Raw genomic sequence first — 25,910 nt, forward strand, 5'->3', positions numbered from 1 at the left:
GCAAATTATTTTTTATAATGACTTAATCATTTTAATAAGAATTGATATGAAATAAAATTTACAAAGTTTTTAATATCAATAGATTTTAATCATATCTGTTAACTACTATCAATAAACATATATACCTTAAACATAAATACCTTAAACATATTTAGTATCTAGTAACAGATAATCCCAACAGTTTTACAGATTTCTTCTTAGCTTATGTCTGGGATAAAGGTGTTTTTGGGGCCCAGATGACCAATGGCTTTTTCATAGATGTAGCTAAGGCAGGAATTTTATTTAAATTCTGCTTTTTAATACAATCCCAATCCTTTTTAGGTGGACGTACCATTTAAATACTAATCAGTGACTTGGCGCATCTGACTTCTTTTGTTTTCCCACAGATAATGATAATTGTGTCATGCTTATTGGTCTCATATCTCTATAGCAAGCTATGGGTACATAATACCTTATCAAAAAGGAGCAAACTGGCGGCTAAAGATGATTGGCAGACAAACCTACAAATGTTTGCCTCTTTTTTGTACCAAGGAAGTTATTATGTGCACTCGCAATTAAGTGTTACTGCTTTAATGTAAAGGCTAGTTTGTCACATTAGGCTACAAGTTCATTTTCACCATAGCTGAATATATCATTTATAGACATTAAAAGTAGAAATGGTATATTATATAAACTATCTCTACACACGCATCCTGCACAAAACATCAGTGACCAGATATTTCTATCCACAAGTGTACCTAAATGGTTAAAAAGTCTACACAGAGGTAGAGCGATCTCTGTGGTCCTCACAGGAAGAGCTCCCTTCTTTCGTCCAGTCTAGCCAATATTTCTTTTCGCCTACACAGAAATAAGCTAAATACTTTCTCTTTGAAGATAATCCAGATATTAATTAGGTAAAAGGAAATGACCCATTCTATTGTTTTTGGATAATGTTATTCCAATGACAAAAACGACTATGACAAATTAGCTTTAAAATTTTGTAGACTAGTGCGTCTCTTTTAGGGTTGCAGTCAAAACACATTTTCACTTTAGATTCTGATTTTATAAAATTATAGCTGTTACCCACAGAGTGGAATAAAACAGTTTGCTTTTCACACCATGTAGGCTTTCGTTAAATATTTCATGATCTAATGGTAAGATAACATTTTGCTGGGCGCTATATTATATTTCATAATAAAACTATTTTGAAAAGCCTGCTGGCTCATTTTAACAGGCTGTTTGGTTTTTATATCTTTTCTGACTTCTTTTGTTTTCCTACAGATATTGATGAATGTACCACGCTTAATGGTCAGTTATGTAGAAATGGACAGTGTGTCAATGTTATTGGATCCTTCCAATGTATCTGTAACGAAGGATATGAAATGACATCCGATGGAAGAACATGTCTAGGTAAGGTTAGGATTTTACTTAAAGCCCAACATTTTTGAAATGTTATACCCTGCCCCCTCTGGTTGATATACACAGGCGTGAAGCAGGAGTCTATAGGTCAGTATGTGAGATACAATCAGCGCTACCCTTCACTATCCAAATACTGTGTCAATATTTCAATATACCGTATTTTCCGGCGTATAAGACGACTGGGCATATAAGACGACCCCCCTTATTTTCATCTACCGGTAATACTTATACTTAGGTTACCTTGGAGATATTGTACTCGGCGTATAAGATGACCCCCCATTTTTGAAGGATTTTTTTGAGGTTCGAAAGTAGTCTTATACGCCAGAAAATACAGTACTCATTAATTATATAAAATTGCTGCTGTACACTCCTAGTGATTCAACCACACTACAAATAATATATAAATATTCTTACAGTGCAGCGCAACCAAAAATCACCATAAAAAGTAATAGAATAAAAAACATAATACAAAATAATAAAAAATTGTGTGTCTTCAATCAAAGTCCTTTTAAATGAACAATACATAAAGCTACCCGCCAAAAAACAAAGTCCATGTGTGAATTAAAAATGCAATACAGTAAACCCCCCTCCATTGCGGGGGTTACATTCCGGACCCAGCCGCGAAAAGTGAAAATCCGCGAAATAGAAAAACCCTATTAAAATGCATTGTAGGCATGTTTTTTTTACTGTCACTGTATGTGTAAAAGCATTTTAAGGTCTTTAAACACACTTTTAAAACAATAGAAACTAATTTAAACACATAAAAGATACTGAGAGACATAGCAAGAGCTATGGAAAACACAAAAATATTTCATTTTTAATGATTTATATAGTAAAATAATATTACAAAATAAAACGCAATATACCGGGACCGCAAAAACGGAACCGGGATGGAGCGGGGGTTTACTGTATAAAGAGTGATCCACTGCAGTGTTTTCCAGTCACTTAATGACACCAAAAAGTCCTAGGAGGGAGGAGCCGAACCTGTGATGTCACGCAGCCACTGAGATCTGTGTTAAGTGGTGAGCAGACACATATGAATGTGATTACAATCGCTTTAGTTTTTTTATTTTGTAAGTGTTTTTTATATGGGGGCTTTTAATAAGCTTTGTTCAATTGGAGAGCACTATGTAGTCTGCTTTTGTACTATTTGCATGAGGTTCGCAGAGCAGTAAGAGGAGCTTGGAGAGCCAGATGCCGGGAGAGGAGACCGTAGCAGGAGATTGCAGGAGTGTTTATATACAAAGCTGATTGCTCTCTTCTGTGAGGTGAGCAGGTTTTCCAGCCGGTGGTGGTGTACACTTTTTGGTGTCATTAAGTGATTGAAGAACACTGCGGTGGATCACTCTTTATATTGCATTTTTGATTTACACATGGACTTTGTTTTTTTGGGGGGTAGTTTTATGTATTTTTGATTTAAAACGACTTTGATTGAAAACACACAGTTCTTTATTATTTTTTATTCTATTACTTTTTATGGTGATTTTTGGTTGCGCTGCACTGTAAGAATATTTAGGAGTCTATATGTGTCTGCATGTATGCTCACCTACAATGTAGAACTCTAACATTTAGGGAGCTTTTATGTGCAAATAATTTCAGTTCCTAAAGTTTCATCACCACAACTTAATATTTTCAGTGAGGCAGTCCATCACAGTGAGGGGCCAAACTGAGTAAAAGGGAGCGAGTAAGGCCAAGAACAACCACATTAATTGAATGTACTATAGGCACATTAGAAATTCTCGGATGTTGGGCTCCTGGGGAGTAATATGTGAGCATATATAAAGACCCTATTTGGTGCCTTTTTTTTAGATGTCTGCTCACAGTGTGCATTAGAAGCTGCAGCAAGTCAAGCAAGTGACCACTTCATTAGAGGAAGTCCAGTATTATCTAGTCCTTTCCTCCCCAGCCTTACTTTCCTTGGCTGCCCCTTCCATTCATTGGATTTCTGATCTTTCAATCATGGAGGTTCAGTATCACATGTGGGCGTTACCTTGGGCGATCTGCCTGCAAACTCCTCCAGAATGACACCAAACCCTCAAGGCATTTTGATATCTGCATGCCTCCTACCAAAAGCCAGCTCACTGCTTGCATCAAAGCTGAGGGTTCTGAGGCATGGTGCTGTGATATATTTTTAGGAAGCTATGTAGAACAGTCTGCCCACCCCTCCCACTAACCATGATCTGCCTGCATTGCATAGGGAAGCACAACTCCATATTGTGCTCAGTAAAATCAGTATTAAATGCTCCACAGGAGGACACAGATGATGTTGACGCATTTAATGATTAAAGCCTCCCAAGGCTGAAACGCGTCAACGCCTCTTATTGGGGTTTTGTCTCCCTGTGGAGCATTTAATAAAGAAGATTTTACTGAGCACAATACGGTGTGGCGGATCCCTTGGTTGGATTATATGTTTTTATTGGTGCAGTGTTGGATGGTGCACCCATCTGCTCAGGAAGAACCTACTTACCTATAAGGGTTGTAGCACCTTATATTCTGAAGTTATAGAGACTATTGTATAAAGAAACACAGTTGACAGCACTGGGTCTAAAACAAGTTATGTAATGAAAATAGAAGGATGAATTAAAAAATCTCATTAGCGTCTTAAAACAGGGGTAAGGGAAAAACTAGGGAAGGCAAAATATAAGAAGATTCAACTTTTGATTTAATTTTTTAGGTGCACTTTAAAAATAACACTTACCTTAAAATGAATGACATCATGTATCTTGTTACAGGTTTTATATATATATATATATATATATATATATATATATATATATATATATATATGAAATATCTTGGAATATTTCAATTTGTATCCTGTAATGTATTATTGTCATGAAAATATGAATCCCATACCCAAGCAGATTGGAATCTCCTGTCAGTGATTTATGTTGTGTTTTATGTAGTGCTAATTCCGCCAAGCGGTGGACAAAATGAAAAATGTTACTTGAAATACAGAAATGGCTGGCCAGTGAGGCAATCTGAAATTACTTTATCTGAATGAACAGATGTGAATAAAAATGCATCTTAGCTCTATGGATCTGTTCTAATTGTTTTCTAATTCTGATCTGATCTCAGTAAAATATCGCTGTGTTCTTTCTAGATATCAATGAGTGCGAACTTGACCCCGGGAAGTGCGCTCCTGGAACTTGTCAAAATCTGGACGGCTCCTACCGCTGCATCTGTCCTCCTGGATATGTGCTGAAAGATGACAAGTGTGAAGGTACAGTGACCTAGTTAAGATCATAACATGTACAAATCCAGAGCTTTATATGAAATAATCTGACCTCTGAAATTACTTTGTCTTTACAGACATTGATGAATGTATTGAAGAGCCAGAGATTTGTGCTCTGGGAACTTGTAACAATGCTCCTGGAAGCTTCATCTGTGTGTGTCCTGAGGGTTTTGTACTATCATCAACAGGAAGGAGATGCCAAGGTAGAGTCTCAATCCTTTTCTACAACATACAGCGCTGTCATGATTAATACAGCCATATCTTACACCACAAACTTGGAATACCAGAGATGAGCAAGCTACATAAAATAGTTATCTTACAGGAAGGCTCAGGTATAGGGGGGTGCTGGGGTGGCCTCTTGCCCCTCCCCCCTGATTTTAGTAGTACCCCTCAGGTCTCTGATAGAGTGTCCACTGATTTATGAGCCATAGGACAATTTATGTAAGGATGGACATTTGATTTAATGGGTCACTCTGATGGAGACGTAAAAGAAAAGAATATTCCGCGCTATGGATCAAATTATTTTGTAAATATAAATAAGTTTGATTTTGACTACTAAAATGTTGAAAAAATTGCAAACACAATGCTTAAATATGAGCAAAAAATAAGCTGCAGCCCCCAAAAAACACTACTAATTAGTGTCTGTTAAGGAGTAATTTGTAAAATTGCGTATGGTGCTGCTCCACTTAAATAAAGTGCTAAATGTGCAAATACTACTCAAAAGGTGCTACTTAGATAAATATGTAAAATAGGTAAAATTAATCATACAATTCTGTGCAAAAAATTCAATACTGTGCAAAAACATGGTGCAATGTCCGCAAAAAGTGCAAGTGCTAATAATATACCAAGTGCTAATATATTATAAGTGTAATATTGTCCTTCAAAGATGCAAACACTTTCATTTAAAAAATCTTTGAAATTGAATTGCTGGTCCTTGTAGTGCCACCAATGAATCCGTGCATCAGTGCTAACCCAGCACAATAAAGAATCCAAGCATGCAGTGACCCCGAATCCTCCAGTGACCCCCACCAAGAGTGCACTACATAGCTACCCCGTTGCAACAGGGGCGTATTGCCTTTGGTTGGAAAGACTGCTTTTCTCTTCCCTCCGAGGTCCTCCCTTAAGCTCCCCCTCGTAGTCTCTGTATGATCGTATCCTCTTTATAGCTCAATGGAACACAAAATGATAATCCCCATAGTGTAAAACCTCAGTATACTTTGTTGGAATAAATAATATCCACGTACATTGACATAGGAAATATTGCTTGATTGATCCGAGGCAAGCTGGAAGTCCGGGACACTCTGCGTTCCACGGACCCGTACCAGAAGTGTCGCAATGATGCGGGGCTTATTCCATGGGAAGATTTTTTAAATTAAAGTGTATGCATCTTTGAAGGACAATATTACACTGATAATATATTAGCACTTTGTATATTATTAGCACTGGCACTTTTTGCGGACATTGCACCATGTTTTTGCACAGTATTGGATTTTTTGTACGGCATTGAATGTGATTAATTTTACTTATTTTACATATTTATCTGAGTAGCACCTTTTGACTAATATTTGCACTTTTAGCAATTTATTCTCAAAAATGAGTCCAATCGATGAATGAATATGGTGGGAAAGGAGATTATAAATTCAATATCTCACAAAAGTGAGTACACCCCTCACATTTTTGTAACTATTTTATTCTATCTTTTCATGTGGCAACACTGAAGAAATGGCATTTTGCTACAATAGCCTAGGCTATCTTTATGTAGAGCAACAATTCTTTTTTTTCATATCCTCAGAGAGTTCTTTGCCATGAGGTGCCATGTTGAACTTGAAGGGACCAGTATGGGAGAGTGAAAGCGATAACACCAAATTTAACACACGTGCTCCCCATTCACACCTGAGACCTTGTAAAACACTAACGAGTCACATGACACCGGGAGCGTAAATGACTAATTGGGCCCAACTTGGGCATTTTCACTTAGGAGTTTACTCACTTTTGTTGCCAGTGGTTTAGACATTAATGGCTGTCTGTTGAGTTATTTTGAGGGGACAGCAAATGTACACTGTTATACAAGCTGTACACTCACTACTTTACATTGTAGTAAAGTGTCATTTCTTCAGTGTTGTCACATGAAAAGATATAATAAAATATTTACAAAAATGTGAGGGGTGTACTCACTTTTGTGACATACTGTATGTATTTATCCTGAAAACGGGTGGAAGAGGAGATTATACATTTTTGCCACATGCCTCACAAACTCCTAAATACAGACCAATTTAATACAGAGGTATATTTTTTTTAACACACCCCAATATCCAAGGGTTTTCTGGCAAGTTAGATGACATCATGGGTTTGTCCTCTTCTCCTCTGCTGGTGGCGGTAGTTGTTCCTTACTACTGCAGAGAATGGTGCCCACATAATGAAGTGTGAGTCCAATCCAGTCATAAGCTTACTGTAGGCTGTGTGATAACCCCCCAGGTAGGGGGTCTATGACAGCCTGGGCTCAAAGAAACTGGGCTGAAACACCCTGGCTGCCATTCAACAAAAAAGTCTGGTGGCATTCTAGTGGTGAAAAGGTATTACTGGAGGGAACAGTTCTAGGTTGACGATGAATATTGCGGCAAAATTGCAGGACCTGTCCGGTTCTTTCTACCAATGCTACCCAAGAGTCTTCTGTATGGATACTGGTCTGTCTTTATTTTTTAGGTTTTTTTTTGCAGGTTTTAAAGTTCTCGTATGTCTAGCATTTGCTAGTCATACAATGTTTGTGTAGTTATATTTTTTTGTTATGTAATAAAATTTGATTTTTTTATACACATTATTGTATCCTTCTTTCAGTGTTTGAGTGGCATGCAAAGTCCCAAATCATTGGGGGTACTTTCTTTGTATCTATATATCTATATATCGGGATGATGGCCACCAACACTGGGTACTAAGTGATAGATTCTACCAGAAAAATGAGAATTTAAAATAGACAAATAAATAGTTTCCTTTTAAAGTGTTTTTTTAGATCACTATATTCAGATCCTATTTTTTTAGCATATTGCCGCATGCAGAGTCTAATAGAAGTGCCCCTCCAGATTGCGAGATTGCGACATTTTGGCATCTTATGTTTCTTTCCTTTTAACAGATCTAAGAGTCGGTTTCTGCTACACCAAATTTGAAGCAGGACAGTGCCTTTCTCCAAAGACCCTAAACCACACCAAGCAAGAATGTTGCTGTGCAATGAAAGAAGCAGGATGGGGATCCCCATGTGAAATATGCCCAGTGGAAGGAGATGGTAGTATTGCTGTTTATTGTAGATATTCTGCTGGCACATTACAGTAACCCATGACAATACATACCTTTCATATTTATATACAGAACTGCAGCCATTTGTTCAAGCCTATTATTTCTAGGGTGTTAGTATAAAATATGTATTATACAATGACAAAGAGCACATTTATATCAGAGTGCAATCAAGCAAAATAGAAGAAATTCCCAGACAATCCCACAGGGAAACAATTACTCAGTACAACAAAACAGTTTTCCACCCACCAAAAGCTGGCAAAGGGCTTGCTTCAAATGCACATGAAAGCTGAGCTTGGAAGAACATTTATAGATGTACATGATGTGATGTCCAAATGGACACATTCCAAGGGAAATCATGAGAAATACGTGCGCACACTGCTCCAAGTTATTGTAGAAGATGAACTATGCACGTTTGATGAAATGTTAAGGAAAACCGGCCATTTTAACCCTAAACAGGACAATATTAGCTAAATCACTCTTGTCCATTATGTGATGGGACAGTCTCATATGGATTTAGATTGAAGATTCTTTTTTTTAATAGAAAAATGATATGAAGTTGCTACATAGTTGGTAAGGTTGAATGAAGACATCAGTCCATTCAGTTCAACCTGTGTGGGTATGTGTGTGTAAGTGTTATGTCCCTACCATTTCCCATATCCCTCTAATATTGTGTTCAATAAGATGTCCATCAAAGGATTTTTAAATTAGATACAATACCCACTGCAACCAACGATTGTGGATAAAAACCCTTAAGGTTGAACCTTTTCTCATCCATCTTCCTTGAGTGGTCACGTGTATTCATGAGTGACCTGAAACTGAATAGTTTTCTCCCAATGCTGGAATTACCATAAACATATTTGTATATCGCTATATTATCCCCTGCTAAGTGTCTCTTCTCCAGGGAAAATATGTTAAATGCTTGTAGTTGTTCTTCATAACTGAGATCCTCCAGCCCTCTTTTTAGCTTTGTTGCCCTTCTCTGGACTCTTTCCAGTTCTAGTACATCCTTCCTGGGGACTGGGGACCAGAACTGGGCGGCATACTCAAGATGTAGTTTGCAAAGTACTAAGCAACTGATTAAGCAGAACTTTTTATATGATAAGAGGTATCGCTGACAAACGTATTGTAAAGCTGGCCATACACTATGCAATTTCTATCAGTGGGCAGCCCTGCCGCCAATCTACTTCCTCAAAATCAAAGGAGCTGGATAGAAAGTTGTCGGATGATCAGCAGTTGCATGTAATCAGATGAAGCTGCTGTCTAGAAATTTTGATAGACAGTGGCGTTGACTGTAAAATACAGTAGCTGCAGTGGGAGATTCTTTCACCTGTGCTCTATAGCCGGCAGGCCGAATGAGAGTCTTATCAGCAAACAATACATTCCCAACATTAATCAGCACACACTCATTGTACAAGCTTTAGGTAATGTGTTAGTGAAGCACAATGTAGAGGCATTCTATGAGTTGCTTAAAAAATCTGTACTATATTCAAGAACACAAACCATGCTTATTTTTTTAGTTCTTTACATAGAATAACTAGCTTGTTCTTTTACAAGAGCAATGCTGCTGTGCCCTTGGTGGGGTTGAAAGCTGATAGAAGTGATGGAACCACATTTAAATTATAGAGTGACTTCAGTGGGGTGGAGCAGAATTAGATCTAGACATTAAAATCAAACCTAATATATTCTGGTTATAGTATAGCATCCATGACGGAGTATAATGGCTTTGTGTGTTTTGTTTTTTTAAGAGGCTTTTCGAGAGATTTGTCCGTTTGGAAGTGGTGTGGTGGTTGGACCAAACGATGAGCGAATTGGTAAGCTGTAACCCTGAGCAAAATTAAAACAAACGTGGGGAACATCACATGCAGATTTTACAGTGCTCTTTTCTTCTTCCACCTTTCTGTAGACATGGACGAATGTACTGATCCAGACAAATGCAAGAATGGCAAGTGTATCAACACAGATGGATCGTATCGATGCGAATGCTCCTTTGGATATGTGCTCACAGGAGATGAATGTATAGGTCTGTTATAATGTTATTAAAATAAAAAATACTACTGAATGTGTTTACAATGAGTAAATTACATTACATTGTTTATCCCTCTGATTTGTGAGATATAAAAATAAGTCATGGTAACAAACGGAGCCGTGAGAGCAATTTGCAGAGGACTACAGGAAAATGTAGGCATATGATAATAATACTGTGGTGCTTTAAAATATAAGGAAGCAACCATGTAAGACAGCACCTGTGCCGTCCATCTTTGATAAGAATTTTCCATATTGCTAGAGCCTACATATTATCTTAGGCTGGGTACAGACGGATTGAAATTTGACTGGTTCAGTAGGGACCAGCCAAATTGCAATCAGTGTGTGGCCCTCCATGTTTGACAGAAGTCGACCATCAGATCGACTTCTATTGAAGAAACACACTGGAAAACTTTCATCAATCAGCAGCTGCAGCCAACCAACTGCAGCCTCTGATCAGTGTCCCACTGACAGAATACAGTGTCCTGGTGTGGAGGATTCCTCTATCCACCTCACTTGTGTCGATGGAGAAACCTGTTTGATTTTTTTTTCCTTTTCATTCAACCCACAGCCTAAATAAAAAAAATTATTTTCCTGATGCCAACATGGCAGCATACATATGATATAGCCCTGTCCCTATATCCACCCACAGGGCCTGTTTAAATCTCTTAAAGCCTCACTGAGAGCAACCTCCCCCATTCTTTTTGTCCTCAAGATATACACCCAGAACTCTGTAATGTTGCAATAAGTCCCTACCTGCCGACTGTGTCGGTATCCGTCTGGGTTCAGCCTTTCCCAGGCGCAGTCCCACATCCTACGTTGCTAAATGCACCAACCAGGTGGGAGCCTCTTCTGGTGGTCTTTTGGGGCTGAGGAGTTCTCTAACTAAAGATGACAGAACCTCATGTGGTGCACCTGAGATAGTGTTTGGCTGCTGGAGTCCATGATGCATGTGTCTCCCTGCACACCTGTGATTGTGCTTCGTTGCTGAAGTCCATGATGCATGTGTCTCTCTGAACACCTGTGCTGAATCCTAATGCTGGTGTCAGGGCTGTAGTTTCTTTTCTCCTACAGGTATGTACTATCCCTTTTTTGTTTTCCTCCTTTGTCTCTAACTTTATTAGGCTTAAAATTTCATTGCAGATCTTCCTCTGCTTGTTGTTCTGTGCTGCCTACACACCACAAGATTAGTTATGTCCTTGTCATTTTGCCACTTAAATTCAACCAATGACCCCATGCACTATTATTGGTGAAATGTGTTTTATGATCACAAAACAAAGACACGAGTTCACTGCAGAGATTTCAGTTCATAATTCACAACACATACTGTACATATTCCATTTGATGGGGTCAGAATTTCCTTTCGCATCTGATTGAAAAGATCACTCCATACACTACAATTTTCACATAATGATTATCTCACAATGTGCTGGTTCTAGTCATTTGTTTTTTTTTTTTTCTTTTGTCTGCAGTTTTTTTCTTTCATCTATGTCTTTTCCTTTAACCAACATGTGTGTGTGTGCACAATCTGGTCCAGGTTTTGTGGCTGTTTCCAGTCTCAGGGCTGACTATGCAATCCATGCCTGCACTGTGCAGATAGCGTGTGGCAGCCATTTTTGCTATGGCATGTATAGGCTCATGCATGTGTGAGGTGGTTTTTGCACTGGAAACATCGTCTGTTTTCCCTTGCTTATGCTGCAGGTCAATGGGGGAGAGGATGGAGGTGATTCAGGCATATGTCTATAATCTGTTTGCTTCTTTCTGCGAGTCTCCTTCTTTTCCTTACTGTGCAGTGCTGACCTCCTTGCTCAAATAAAATGTTCTGCCACATAGCCGAGACCTCCATGTGGGTAGGGAGCATCAGTCTGGTAAGTAAGAAGAGGAAAAAAAGTGCCTTTCCATGAGCGTGGCCTGTGTCTTCGGATGCAACTTAGCCCGCTCTCGCTCTTGCTTAAGGTCAAGCTAAAAGAACGTTGCCATGTCATGACAAGTCCAGTGTGGACAGCGGCTCATCCATCCCCGCAGGCCTCGCCCAGGAGGTGCAGAAAGTTACCAGTGAAGTGTCAGCTTTACTCCTCCCCTGAGTGCTAATAGCATTAAAAGGATAAGAAGTGTTGGGCCTGCAGCGCGGAACTACTAACGGACTGTGGATATTGCCAAGACCTCTGTAAGGACAAAGAATGCTGTAAGCCAGTTCTTTCTGATAGTTTAGTTCTCTCTACATTCCAGGACTTAAGATCCTTTTGCCATGGTCCTTTTCAATCCCTTCATCATCCCCCACAGGAGTCTGATTGATGGGAGACACCCCCCCCCAGACTAGTGTGGGGACTAGGGTGGCCAAATGCGTACACAAATGATAATGCCCATTTTTTTTTGGATCTAGGGGCGCCATTTACAGTAAAACGGCTACTTTTGGTGCTTTAGACATCACTCTCCAGAACATTTCTTCATCCTGACCAGAATAGCACTATCCCCTCAGAAGGTGGATGTCCTCTCTGATTACATCGATATTATACGCCTGCAATGGGGATGATTCTAAAAGTCTCGATGTGAGATGGACATTTCCAGTTCGTGGGTCTTCCTTTCAGGGATATCCGCCTCACCGATGACCTTTATGGAGGTTCTAATTTCTGTGTAGCCCCTCTGAGGAAACAGGAGTGCTTCAATTCCACCATTACTTTGATGGTATTCTACTGTTGGCTTGGAGTCCAGATGACCTACTAGTTCAAAAGGGGATTCTTCTGGCCAGCTTGAGAAGTTTTGGCAGGATAGGAGGTGCCAAGACAGTTGGAGCAGACCTGACTAGTCATCGATATGGAGCCCCAATTCAGTGCTCACGCAAGTACTTTTTCTCCTTCTTTTTGAATGGGCCAAGCAGTTGTCAGCTTCCCAATGCAGGGGTCTCTTGGAATTGATGATGTCTTGCATCCCTATGCTACCCTGGGCACACTGGATTCTCTGTACATCTAATGAATTTTTTTTTTTTGCAATACAAAAGGCAGCCGATTCAAAGTGTTTCTTCCTAGATGTGCAGGAGCCTCTGGTGATGGATATGTCACGGGTCCCTTACTTGATCTCTTCCGGTAGGCTCATTATCCAGGACCATTGTCACCACTGACACCACTACTTGGTTCCTAATGAATTGGTCTTTAATCGGAAGATCTTGTCCATATAACTCGGGTACGGGGCCACCCTCAGTTGAGTCTTTCACAAGGTGCCTCTCTTCCTACCCTCACCTGTTGGTGGCGGAAGTGGATGCCCTCACTCACCCAAGAAATAGTCACCTAATAGATGCCTTTCCTCTAGTGCCTTTGGTCATGAAGTTCCAGGGGAGACTGTTGTCTGAGGGTCTCACTATGATAGCAAGCATGCTGATTGGCCCGCAGGCCTTGGGTTTACCCTAGCGGTGGAATTTAGGCAGGACCAGGCACTTCAGCTACCAGTGTTTCATCAACACCTGTCCCATGATGGCCTGTAAATGGAGGGGGAAGGATTGGAGGACTTGGGCGGTCTTCTAGAAGTGGTTAAATCCTGACAAGGTTCCAGAAAAGACAGTAACAAATCTATTTACTCCAAAGTCTGGAACAGTTTCACAGCCTGAGCAGAATTTTGATCCTTGCAATCTGGAGGTTGCTTTCATTTCCTCACATGGTTCTGGATTTGTTGCTCAGCCTAGTCCTGTAAGGGCTTACATTTCAGCTTTCACCAGGGAAATTGGGCATGTGAACTGTCAGGGGAATGCTTCATGAGGTCAGTCCTGAGAATTTGCCCTGAGGAAAAATAACGTTCCCCAGCAGGTTTTTATTCAGGTCCTGGCTTTCTTGCCAGGACTCTGTTTGCATTATCAAAAAGCAGTCCTCAGTGGGCCATCACTCTAGAGGCAGTCTCCCTCGATAACTTCAGGTGATAACTTCAAGGGGCAGAATATGGGCTCTGCAAACACTTGGAGCTACAGAGTCCTACATCTTATTCCTTCTGGACAGATTGGGGCCTATGCTCCTCGAGCACTTCTGTTCCCAAGGTGGCTTTTGTTTTCATCTAACAAAAAAAGTGGCGGTTCTATCCTTTCCGGCAGAGACAGTACCTAACCTACACTGGATTTACCAGTGTGTCTAAAATGCCTACCTTCAAGCAGCTTAATAGGTGAAATCCTCCAGAAGCCTGATTGTGTTTCCATTAGGCAATGAGGAACCTACAGCGAAACCTTGTCATCTTGAAGGTCATCCAGAAAACTTACAGTGCGGACAGGCAAGAGCCTCCAGAAGTGATACTTGCTCATTCAGCTAGGTCACTTTTTACATCTTTAAATTTGGGCATTTGCCTATATAGAACAGCAGGCTGGTTGGCGTTGTGCACTTGCCTACAGTGCTACAGGGAAGATCCAGGGGCTTGTATATCAATAGACTTCAATGAAATGACAGCCTAGACTTCCATGTCTATTGTAGTAAAATTTGATTATACCCCACCCTGTTTAGCTCGCTATTTATCATATGAATGCTGCCATGTTGGCGTCAGGAAAATGGAAAATTGTATCAAATACATACCGTAATTTTTCCTTTCCTGACGCCAATACATGGCAGCATACGAACCTTCCCTCTTTGTGCTTTATACGGAGAATGGAGGAGGTTGCTCTCAATTTATAGATTGAAACAGGTCCTGTGGGTGGATATAGGGGGCGGAGCTATATCATATGTATGCTGCCATGTATTGGCATCTGGAAAGGAAAATTACAGTAAGTATTTGATACATTTTTCCATTATCTATACCCAGCCTAAATTGTCATGTTGCATCCGAGCATGTACTAACATTCTCCATGTTCACCAAGCCTCTTTGGAGACATGGTTCATCAGGGATGGCTGCGTGACTCCCACAGAATTATACTGTTGCTTCCCATGTTTCTGGAGACTTACTAAACAATGCTTGCACTAAAGTATTGAAAAAAAAAACTTTGTAAACCACATAACTAAAACGTTGAATAAACCAAAAAAATCCCAAATCACAACACTTAGCGGTTTATTGAACAAGCAAGGTTTGCTGGTATATGTAAAATATGAACAGAATTTTGAAATTTTGACATTTTATTTCCATGACATTGAAATTTTATTTCCATGACAAAAACTGATTTTACATTCTTTTTGTTCCAGATACTGATGAGTGCTCTGTTGGAAACCCATGCGGTAATGGAACTTGCAAGAATGTGATTGGTGGATTTGAGTGCACATGTGAAGAAGGGTTTGAGCCTGGACCAATGATGTCCTGTGAAGGTAATCCATTAAGTGTATATTTTGTAATCCAAACTCCACATATTATATGGGTCATTTAAAATGTCATAAACCAAGGAAAATTATATTCTTGATGTCATCTTCATTAATCAGAATTTCAGAATAATTGTCATATATTTGCACAAATATTCAAAACCAATGAAAATGTACTTAACCACTTACCACAAACTCACGTAGATCTACGTCAGCTGCAAGAAGTGGTTGTACCGGGGTGATGTCTGCAGCTCGAGGCATCATCACGGTACCATTTTTTAGAGCCCGAGATCGGGCTTTCAGGTGGTAACGGCCGATGCGCCCCCCCCCCTCTCCTGCCATGTTCCGCGGCTCAGCCTGGGTCACCCGTCTCACCGGGAGACCCGAGCATCCAGAAGTCACTTCTGTCGGCTGGTTGGAGTCCCGAACGAAGCCGCTGGGTCACTGATGATGTAACCCAGAAGCAGCATTCATGACGTCATGTCCGGGTTACTCAGCGGGTAATGGCGCCAAATTTAAAAAAGTGACAGTATTCAAAAATGCAGTTTTCAGCATTTTGAATACATTGAAGTGCAGTGGAGGGACCCCCGATCCCTCCATAAAGTGTACCTGTCACTACCTATTGCTGTCACAAGGAATAGTTTACATTGCTTGTGACAGCAATAAAAGTGATAAGATTTTTTTTTTTAAATACCTGCGCTAAAATCAAAAAATGAAATAAAATAAATAGGAAGAAAAAAAATGTAAACGCCCCCGTCGCCGTGAGCTTGCGCACGAAAGAAAACGTATACGGAAGTCGCCCCTGCAAATGAAAGCGCTGTTCAAATCACACATGTGAGGTATCATCGCGATTGCCAGAGCGAGTGCAATAATTAAAAAAAAAAAGCTATTCTGTATCTCTAAACTGGTAACCGTTAAAGGTTTTTAAAGCGAGCGTCGCCTATGGAGATTTTTATTGACCGTAGTTTGTCGCCATTCCGCGGCTGTGCGCAATTTTAAACTGTAGCATGTTAGCTATCTATTTACTCAGCCTGACATCATCTTTTTACAACATACAAAAAATGGGCTAACTTTACTTATTATTTTTTTTTAAATGCAGTGAAATTTATTTTTTCCGAACAAATGGCATTTGAAAGACTGCTGCGCAAATACCACATGACAAAAAATTTTGCAATGACCGCCATTTTATTCTCCAGAGACTTTGCTAGAAAAATATATATAATGTTTGGGGGTTCTAAGTAATTTTCTAGCAAATCCAGAAGTGGTTGTAGTGGTTCTAAAGGCAGAAGGTTTTTATTTTAATGCATTCTATACATTGAGGTAAAGAACCTGCATGCAGTTTTCCCCCCAGCACCCCCTTATACTTAGCTGAGCCTGATCTCAATCCAGTGATGTGCACAAGAGCAGGAGCCCCGTTTTCTCTCTCCCTTCGCATTGGCTCAGAGACAGCAGTGGAAGCCATTGGCTCCTGCTGCTGTCAATCACAGCCAGTGACAAGGGAGCGGGGGACAGGGCTGAGTCCTTCTGTCTGTGTCAATAGGCGCAGACAGCAAGGCTCGGGAGCAAGCCTGCACAAGTGCCCTCATAGCAAGTGGCACTTAGCAGGGGGGAGGAGCCAGGAGCACCGGCAGGTGACCCGAGAGGAGGAGGATCAGGCTGCTCTGTGCAAAGCTATTGCACAGAGCTTGTAAGTGTAACATGTTTGTTATTTTAAAGAAAAAAATATTTTTAGAATCACTTTAAATTGATCTAATCTTATTCCTTGGTTTGTTACAGTAAACTCTATCTCCACCCCAAATAACTTTTATAAGCATGTTGTTAGGAAAAAGCACCCACCAAAACTTTTTTTTTAGGTTTGGACAGAGTGAGGAGGCGTTAGAACCAAATTTTAATTTGCATTATATTTGTCCCCTATGGAAAGATTTCCCTTCTCTTTTTCTTGGGACAGGAAGTGGTAAGAAATCTCTCCATGGGGACACGGACTGCAGAAAAATATTAAAATAAGGAAGGACTGTGGTACACTTGTCAGATTATTATTGCTGTCTGTGTCTTCCAGTCCCAGTGACAACTGCGTCCCTCATTTCTTGTCCTGCTGTCAGAGAAACAGGAAGTGGGAGAAAATCTCCTCAATGGGGTCACTGATAGCAAGGAAAGCTCAAGAGAAGGTTTTACTTATCCCAAGTCTATCCCAAACTTAAAAAAAGTAGGGCTTTAAATTAAAAAAAAAAATTGCTATTCAACAAAACATATGCAAATATACTGCAAGAACAGCTGGGACACTGCAGGTTGCCAACAAATAGGTTCCATTTTTTTTTACTTTTCTTTTAATTAGTCTTCTTTTATTTTATCTCCATTAATGTTTCCTTCTTTTAATAGATGTTAATGAATGTGCTCAGAACCCTCTGTTGTGCGCTTTCCGATGTGTTAACACCTATGGCTCATATGAATGCAAGTGCCCAGCTGGTTATGTTCTCCGGGAAGACAAGAGAATGTGCAAAGGTGAGTGCTATGTACAAATGATTCAACAAGGTCATCTTCATAGGCAGCTATAAACTAAGAAACTTCACATGTACTAGATTAGTATGAAGTAGCAGCAAACAAGTTGTTGGGGGCTGAGGGTGCTAATCAAATAGGACGGGAATGTATTCTTCATTTATTGTTTTCTTTACTCCATCCTCTGTTAGTAGAATCTTGTTTAGTCTGACAAGGTTGTATAAATTGTTTGCATAAAATGTATTTTAGTACTTCGATGGGTGCTCAGTATGGGCTATATTTTTCTTTATATTGATAAATGAAAGACATTTTATTACCAACAGCATCATTCTCCATTTTACAGATCAGGACGAGTGTGAAGATGGTCTTCATGACTGTGACTCTAAACAAATGATGTGCAAGAATCTTATTGGAACATACATGTGTATATGTGGACCAGGGTTCCAGCGTAGACCGGATGGTGAAGGCTGTATAGGTACAATAGAATGACGTTCAGTTTGGAAACCATAAGTATGAAAATTGTGCATAAATGCTATATATTACACTTTTACACTTTAACATTTGTGTGCCCGGGTTGGAGCATTTACATTAAGAGACCCACCAGGTATTTACAGCAGGTAGGAGCATTAACATTAAGAGACCCACCAGGTATTTACAGGGTACAAGACTAGTGCAGTGTCTGCTGAATTCAGATGTTGGTGTTGATTTACTAACACTCAGAGTTGTATAAAGTACTCGAAACCCATACTTGAGTAAAAGTACAACTGCTCGATCAAAAAGTGACTTGAGTAGAAGTGGAAGTGCTCGATCAAAAAGTGACTTGAGTAGAAGTACTAAAGTATTCAACATTTTTTGTACTTAAGTATTGCAAGTAGTTTTTTTAAAAATGTTGCTACTCAAGTACTGAAAGTAAAAGTACCAGTAGTTTTGAAAAAAAAATTGCTACTCAAGTACTGAAAGTAAAAGTACAAGTACTGTGTTATGTAGTTATTAAAGAAAGAAGTCAAAAGTTTGAACATCATATTGTTTTTTATTATTTCAAATGCAGCTTTTATTTATACATACAGTAGCATTTATTTTCGTATGCGCTGATAATTCACATGTTTTGAGCTTCATGAAACTTGCCATCTACTGTTCTGGCAGTGGTAATTTTTATAATTGTAACGAGTAACTATGCAGCACAAAAAAAAACATTGGAGTAGAAGTATTGAAATCATTGAAAAAATGTAGTGAAGTAAAAGTTGAAGTAGGAGAAAAAAATTCTACTCCAGGAAAGTACAGATACCGCCTTTCGGTACTTAAGTACAGTAGTGAAGTAGTTCTACTTAGTTACTATACATCTCTGCTAACACTGGAGAATGCAAAATCTGGTGCAGTGTGCATGGTAGCCAATCAGCTTCTAACTTCATCATGTTCACATAAGGTTTGACAATAAAACCAGAGCTGCACAAGATCTTTCACTCTCCAGTTTTAGTAAATTTCACTCTCTCTTTTGAGAAAATAGTGGGTATCTGCATAATTCCATCATTAACATTTTGCTATATACAGGTAGTAGGCCATTGCAGGACATAAACATCAGCTCCTTGTCAGATTCATGGACATAATTGTGCATGGAACATATTTGTGCTTTTAGACAAGAGTCAAGTAAAATATTGTCTTCATCCATTGGAACCTTTAATTTTGTTTCTGTACTCATGAGAGAAGCCCGGGTGGAGGTAATAGAAGAAGCCTATATGCAGGGAGTTCTGTATGCTGGTCAGTTCCAGTGTAGATTATTATTTTTACATTGTGGAGGTTGAAGCTCAAAAAAGTAGACTAGAGAGAAATGTAGAAAATGCTGAATTTAACTCTCACAACATTCAATTCATATTTGGGTTTTTTTTGTGTGATTTGCTTGTATACGTTACAGCTGAACTCCGGGATCAGCATATATTGTCTAAATACAGTCATGTGTACTCTTACCTAAATCTTGGGGTGCTTTGTGTATTTCTTCCAGATCTGTGCAGTAATCAAGTGTGAGTCTTGGCCTCTCTATACGGTAATAAAGACCGTATAGATATTGACAAAAACAGCGCTTGCATATATATAAGCCAAATAAATCATGCACCAACTGGCAAGTGCTATAAAATAAATCGCTCATAGGCAGCTACTATACACTGAGTGGACTCAGTGAAAATATATAAACATAAGCGCTTGCCTAAAAATATACAAATATGTGAACCAGTGCTACAAAAGATTAAATGGTAAAATACAAAATTGTGCAACAAATTCATTCAATATTCCACAAAAAGTGCATCTGTGCTACAAAAGTCCATAAATGTGTATTAAAATGAATAAGTATCATGAAGTGCCAAAAATTCAATATTCCACGGTAAAAGTGCTTCAGTGCTTCAAAAGGTGTATAACCGTGCCAAAGAAGGTGCCAAAGTGCTTAAAGACTCAGCCGTTGCGGGATGCTCAACTCCCCTTTTGTGTCCCCACTCACTGGAAGTATTGGAACCCGGGCTGTTTCAGTGTGGGGGTCAAAACAGCTTAAGGAGTAGTAGATGTATATCACCAATCCTCCTTGCAGGTATGGCACTCCATTCCCCACCGGTAATATAGTCTTTTGGAGGCTCAAAAACACAAATGAAAGGAAGATTAGAGAACACAGTCCGGCTGTAGGGGGTACAGTTTTTCCGGAAATGCGTATGCGTTCCACGGAGTACAGGAAGTGACGTCAATGGTTAAGCGTACTGGAAATATGTCGCCCCACCTTCCAGGGCGTCATCCAAGGCAATCGCTTATATTTATATATTTTTTCTATAATATAGACCGATCACTGCTGATCTCCTCCCTTGCGCAGTGTGACTGGTCCTGTATCCACCTGCTGTAGTTCTCAGAAGGCAGTCTGTAGTGGGACGACCTGCTGGGTCTCTCCCACAGCTCTGCTGTATGCAAAAGACACAGTGATTATTGCACTGCTGCGTTTTCAAGTTGTCTGTTGCTCATAAAGTAGATTTATATCTTTTTTGGCTATTGAGGAATATAATTAAATTAATTATTTTATGACTGGCGTTCAGCTTTAATAAGAATGCCATCATGCTTAAGCCATGTTTAACATGATTGTTTTTGTTTCATAAGATTTGAATGAGTGCCTTAAGCCTGGGCTATGTGAAAATGGAAAATGTCTGAACACCATGGGCAGCTACAAGTGTGAGTGCAAAGACGGATTCAATGCCAGCATTACAGAGACAGAATGTATCGGTGAGTATGGAGAGCTTTTTACAAGTCAGAGAGACAACCATACACAGAGAAAAATCTAAATGAATGATATAAAACATTTCAAATGGGTAAGGAGGAAGGAGAACATATGGATGCAGTTGTCATACAGTATTTGCCCTGTTAGCTGTTTTTGCAAAGATACAATTATGTGTGTTACCTTGGAAGGTTAGATCACCCATGTAATGTACAGACCATTGTGCTGCTAAACATAATAATATTTACTATAATGTAAACCACATACGGTAGCATGCATATAACAATATGACCCTTGGCAACCACAGAACCAACAAATCTATTATTGTATTTTTTGCAGACAACCGACTCGGATATTGCTTCACCGATGTATTACATACAATGTGCCAGCTTGGATCATCAAACCAGAATTCTGTTACCAAGTCTGAGTGTTGCTGTAATGGTGGCAGGGGATGGGGTATTACCTGTGAGATCTGCCCCTTCTCTGGGACAGTTCAGTTTAAAAAGCTTTGTCCATATGGAAAAGGATATACAACTGGAGGAGAAGGTATGTATTCAGACTCATGTATTTTATTGTATTTGTAAATGGGGGGATGCTTTACCAGTTTACAGTGATGGTGCTTTTATACACATTAATAACTTTTCAGTGCAGTATATAGGTTTTATATATATACAGTATCTCACAAAGTGAGTACACCCCTCACATTTTTGTAAATATTTTATTATATTTTTTTCATATGACAACTGAAGAAATGACACTTTGCTACAATGTAAAGTGTTGAGTGGATTTTTCTTTTACCACACTGCCTGTCTTTCAGACGATGTTACTATAAGAGTGGATTTCCGCTCGTTCCCCTGCTCTGTTTGTCCTGGTGGAGCTTCGTAAGATACAGGCTTGGTCCAGTGCCTGTCATTTAGGCCCTCCCTCCTCAGGTTTGGCCCCCCTTTTGGGTTGCCTACTACCCCTGTGGGGGAATATACCCCTGGGTCTCTGCATCTACTCTTTGCCATGGAAGGTTTGTCTCAGAATGCCTGGCATGCTTGACAATGGACTTTCCAAATATGGTCTGTAGAAACAGTTTCTGAGTATTATATGTGGTCCCTGAAGAAGCTACTATGCTCAGCGAAACACGTAGGACCTACCAGTACTGTATCTATACTATATGGACATGGCAGTTATGCCTAAATGATGGATGTAAAACTATTTTGTATATGTACCCTGTTTTGATCTCCTTTCTGATGAATTAAATAATGATGTTCTTTTAAAAATTATGATGTCTGATTATCAATGACAACTTCACAGACTTTAAAATCCTACTTTTAAGAAGAGGTATGTGAGCTAACTCCCCCATCTGGGGGTTGAGTTTTCTGACATTTTTCTCTCTTCTTCCTTTTCTGTATCTTGCATTCGCATAAGGATGTGGCTGTGAAAGATTGTCCTTAGAACTAATATCCTTTTATTGTTTAGGTTTTTATTTCTGTCTGTGGAGATTTTCCCTCCCTATTTGTCTTGTTTACTGTTATCACCGAGAAGGGAAGTTAAAGAAAACCCCATATTTTACCTTTAAGGCATTTATTTTACTTACTGTTTTGGCCATGGGATAGAAAATGAAGCGAAATCGCCCTTTATTTTGCATCTACCATATGACAGGGGTTATCACCCCTCCTTACTCCATCCAAAATGAAAAAAAAAACTATTTTGCCTTTAGTTCTATATTACGGCAAGTGATAAAGCTAAGCAGTGTAAGGGATGAGGATTTGGAAAAATTATACAGCACATCATCATTCTTTATTATAATTTTTCTTATTCTTCCTTACTCTATCCAAAATGTAAAAAGAAAAAAAACAAAAGAAAAAACAATTTTATCTTTAGTTCTTCCCTACTGAAAGTGGTAAAGTTCGGCAGTGTAAGAGATGGGGCTTTGGGCAAATTATACAGCATATCATCCCACCTCATTATATTATTTCTTATGTTTATATTATTTACAATATATACAGTATATATATATATAATTGTATTTTTTACATCTAGATATTGATGAATGTCATGTCCTACATGGAATTTGTCGCAATGGACAATGTGTCAATGAAAGGGGAACATACAAATGTGAATGCAATCTAGGTTATATCCCTGATGTGACTGGCACTTCCTGTATAGGTAAGTTGCAGTTATATTCAATAGTTAACATTCAATGCTTGTATTTCTATTGGAGACATAGATAGAACTATTAATGGATACGTTAATGAAAGAATCCAAATATTCAGTAATAAATAGGTATAGTTGTGCAGTTTTTTTCCTGTGATTATCATTATCATTTATCTGTATTTACTCTAAATCACCAGCTTGTGTTTGTGAGTAAAGTGGGGTACACACTAGTAGAAAATCTGCCGAAAATTCCCATCCGATGTAAAATCGTACGATTTTCGGCTAGTGTGTACACAACTTTCAGCAGCCAATCCCGACATTTTCAACGAAAAAAACGGAGGGACAAACACCAAAATTGTTATCCTCCGTCCCCAGCACAACCAATTTTAATGTGTATGCAGAAAGACCGAAAGACCGCACATGATCTGAAGTTGCTGACGACCCGGAAGTCTAGGAACAAATGTCCCAAAAAAAAAAAAATCGGACGAGAAATTTCGTGAACATTATGCACGGTCAACTAGAAGCGGTTATGACCGCTGAGCATGAGAGAGAAAAATCGGAGGATATTTTGTCTGATTTTCATCAAGTGTGTACGAGCCTGGCCTCTTTCACACAGGGCGTACTCCGATCAGATCAGTAGGGGATCTGTCTGCTGATCCCCTGCTGATCAGAGCATAGTGGGCGAATAAGCCACCTGTGTCAGCCTGTGTCAGTTTCTGTAGAGCAAGCATGGACAAAGCCCCCTCTGCTGTATGGGCAACTGGGAGTAAATGGACACCTGACTGTCCTCCACTCTTATCCACCTAGATAGAGGAGGACAGATCCCCTTTGCTTTTTTTTGTCAGACCAGATTGGATTAGAGGTAGGTGGGTGTAAACAGACACAAGATCGTTTACACCTGTCCTTTCATAGGGGTAAATGGACCATCTGATCAGGTCCGCTTGAAGAACTTGATCAGACCCTTTGTGTGAAAGGGCCTTACAATGATTCCCAGTGTGTGAAGTCAGACAATAGTGCAGCAACTGTCAAACTTTAAGTGATCTCCAACCACCTAGTGCAGTGGTCTCCAAATTGCATCCCGGGGGTGGGATGTGGCCCTTCACCTGCCTTTATCCAGCTCTTGGTGCACTATTTCTCCTACTGACACCAACAATGGGACATTATTCCTCCTACTGCCATCAATGATGGGGCTCTATTCCTCCTACTGCCATCAATGATGAGTCACTATTCCCACTAAAGATGTGGCATTGTTTACTCCAACTGACACCAGAATATTTTCAACTTCAACTGGCCACAGTCCAGCCCCTCTAAATTCTGAAGGACAATAAACTGGCCCCTTGTTTAGAAAGTTTGGAGACCCCTGACCTAATGTCTGGTTCAGTAAAGTAAACCTGGCCATACACCAGTAGAATTTTGTAAAGTCTTCCTTCTCTGTATGTTTGATTTTCTAATGGTCAGTGGGGTCAAACTGATGTTTGATGTTGATTTTAGAAACAAAAAATTTCCAAGGAGCAGGATGGAAAATGTTGATTTAGCTGTGAATGTTTTCATTCAGAAAAGATCATACATATTATAATAACCTGTTTAATACTCCTGGGATCCCATTCAAATAGCAGGTCTGGATGGAATTTTAAGGGCTTTCGAACAAAATTAGTTGACTCAATGATGGTAAGAAAGAATGTTCTGAGGAACAAGTTTTTTTATTAAAGCCCAAACAAAAATCTAACTGTGTATGGCAACATAAAGTTAAGTTTATTAAGGTGACAAACATAAATATTTCATAGGAAGTGGAAATAATTATGCTTATGTAAGACTGAATAGGTTTGTTTACTGTGATGAAGACATAGGAAAGCATTGACTGGAATCTTACTCTGTTTGGTTTGATCTTATGTGACATTATCATTCCAGATCTTGATGAATGTGGTCAGTCCCCCAAACCTTGCAATTTTATTTGCAAGAATACTGAAGGAAGTTTCCAGTGTTCCTGTCCACGTGGTTACGTTTTGCAGGAAGATGGAAGAAGCTGTAAAGGTAATGTTGCCCTGGGACCCGGTATTGGGCAGGCAATATGGAGGAGTTACTGTATTTGTAGAGCATAACAAAAAATACTGTGTCATGTTCTTTGCTAGATAACATGTAGCCTTTGTTATACTGTTGACATTATTAACCAGCCTGTAAAACCCATTCATTGTCAGGCCATTTTTCAGGATTGTTTGTTACTCCATCAAGTGACACTGTACCCAAAAAAATTTAGATCACTTTTTGAGACAGACAGAGCTTTTTTATGGTATTTAATCACCATTGGACTTTTTATTTTTAACTATAAAAAGAAAAAAAAAGTCCAAACATTTGGGGAAAAAAACCTTTCCTTCTGGGGAAAAATTCACAGAAAAGTACAAAAAAACCAAACAAACCCAAATGACTCCTTATGGAAAGTAGACACCCCATGGTGATCTAAATTTTTGCTACATTTTTTGCAAATAAAGAGACATGCTGGTATTGAGGAGGTTAAAACTTGGAGATTGGTAATGGTGCACAAGATACGGTAATATACAGGGGGAGGAGGAGGTCAAGGGGGTATATAGGATAGGGAAGGGGTTAATATATAGGTCACATACAGAGATAGACTGGACATCAGGTTTACAGAAGAGGGGTTGGGGGTTTAAACGTTTAAAAAACAATCCCACAGTCAGTGAAAACTCCTCCCAATAGGGTTGATATACTAAAGGCAAATAGGCTGTTCACTTTGGAAGGGAAGTTTCACTTTACAAGGGAACATTCCCTTAGTTCAGAAAATGTGATACGATTTCACTTTATAAAGAATAACCAATCACGT

General features: G+C 39.4%; 1 protein-coding gene across 2 annotated transcripts in view; it reads left to right on the forward strand.

Annotated features, from left to right (window-relative positions):
* Window positions 1–25,910, forward strand: part of FBN1 (fibrillin 1) — a 398,720-nt gene that overhangs the window by 352,709 nt on the left and 20,101 nt on the right. The window contains exons 47-59 of one of the 2 annotated variants that reach the window (XM_082254921.1): window positions 1,261–1,389; window positions 4,502–4,621; window positions 4,711–4,836; window positions 7,761–7,910; window positions 9,667–9,732; window positions 9,825–9,941; window positions 15,088–15,207; window positions 17,575–17,697; window positions 18,035–18,166; window positions 20,815–20,937; window positions 21,269–21,475; window positions 22,961–23,086; window positions 24,983–25,105. In XM_082254921.1, coding sequence (XP_082111047.1) covers window positions 1,261–1,389; window positions 4,502–4,621; window positions 4,711–4,836; window positions 7,761–7,910; window positions 9,667–9,732; window positions 9,825–9,941; window positions 15,088–15,207; window positions 17,575–17,697; window positions 18,035–18,166; window positions 20,815–20,937; window positions 21,269–21,475; window positions 22,961–23,086; window positions 24,983–25,105 — 1,662 coding nt within the window. The remainder of the gene's footprint in view (window positions 1–1,260; window positions 1,390–4,501; window positions 4,622–4,710; window positions 4,837–7,760; window positions 7,911–9,666; window positions 9,733–9,824; window positions 9,942–15,087; window positions 15,208–17,574; window positions 17,698–18,034; window positions 18,167–20,814; window positions 20,938–21,268; window positions 21,476–22,960; window positions 23,087–24,982; window positions 25,106–25,910) is intronic. The other variant, XM_082254922.1, reaches the window with a different exon arrangement.

The sequence above is a fragment of the Pelophylax lessonae genome (assembly GCF_965119305.1).
Source record: "Pelophylax lessonae genome assembly, chromosome: 4".
NCBI classification, from domain to species: Eukaryota; Metazoa; Chordata; class Amphibia; order Anura; family Ranidae; genus Pelophylax; species Pelophylax lessonae.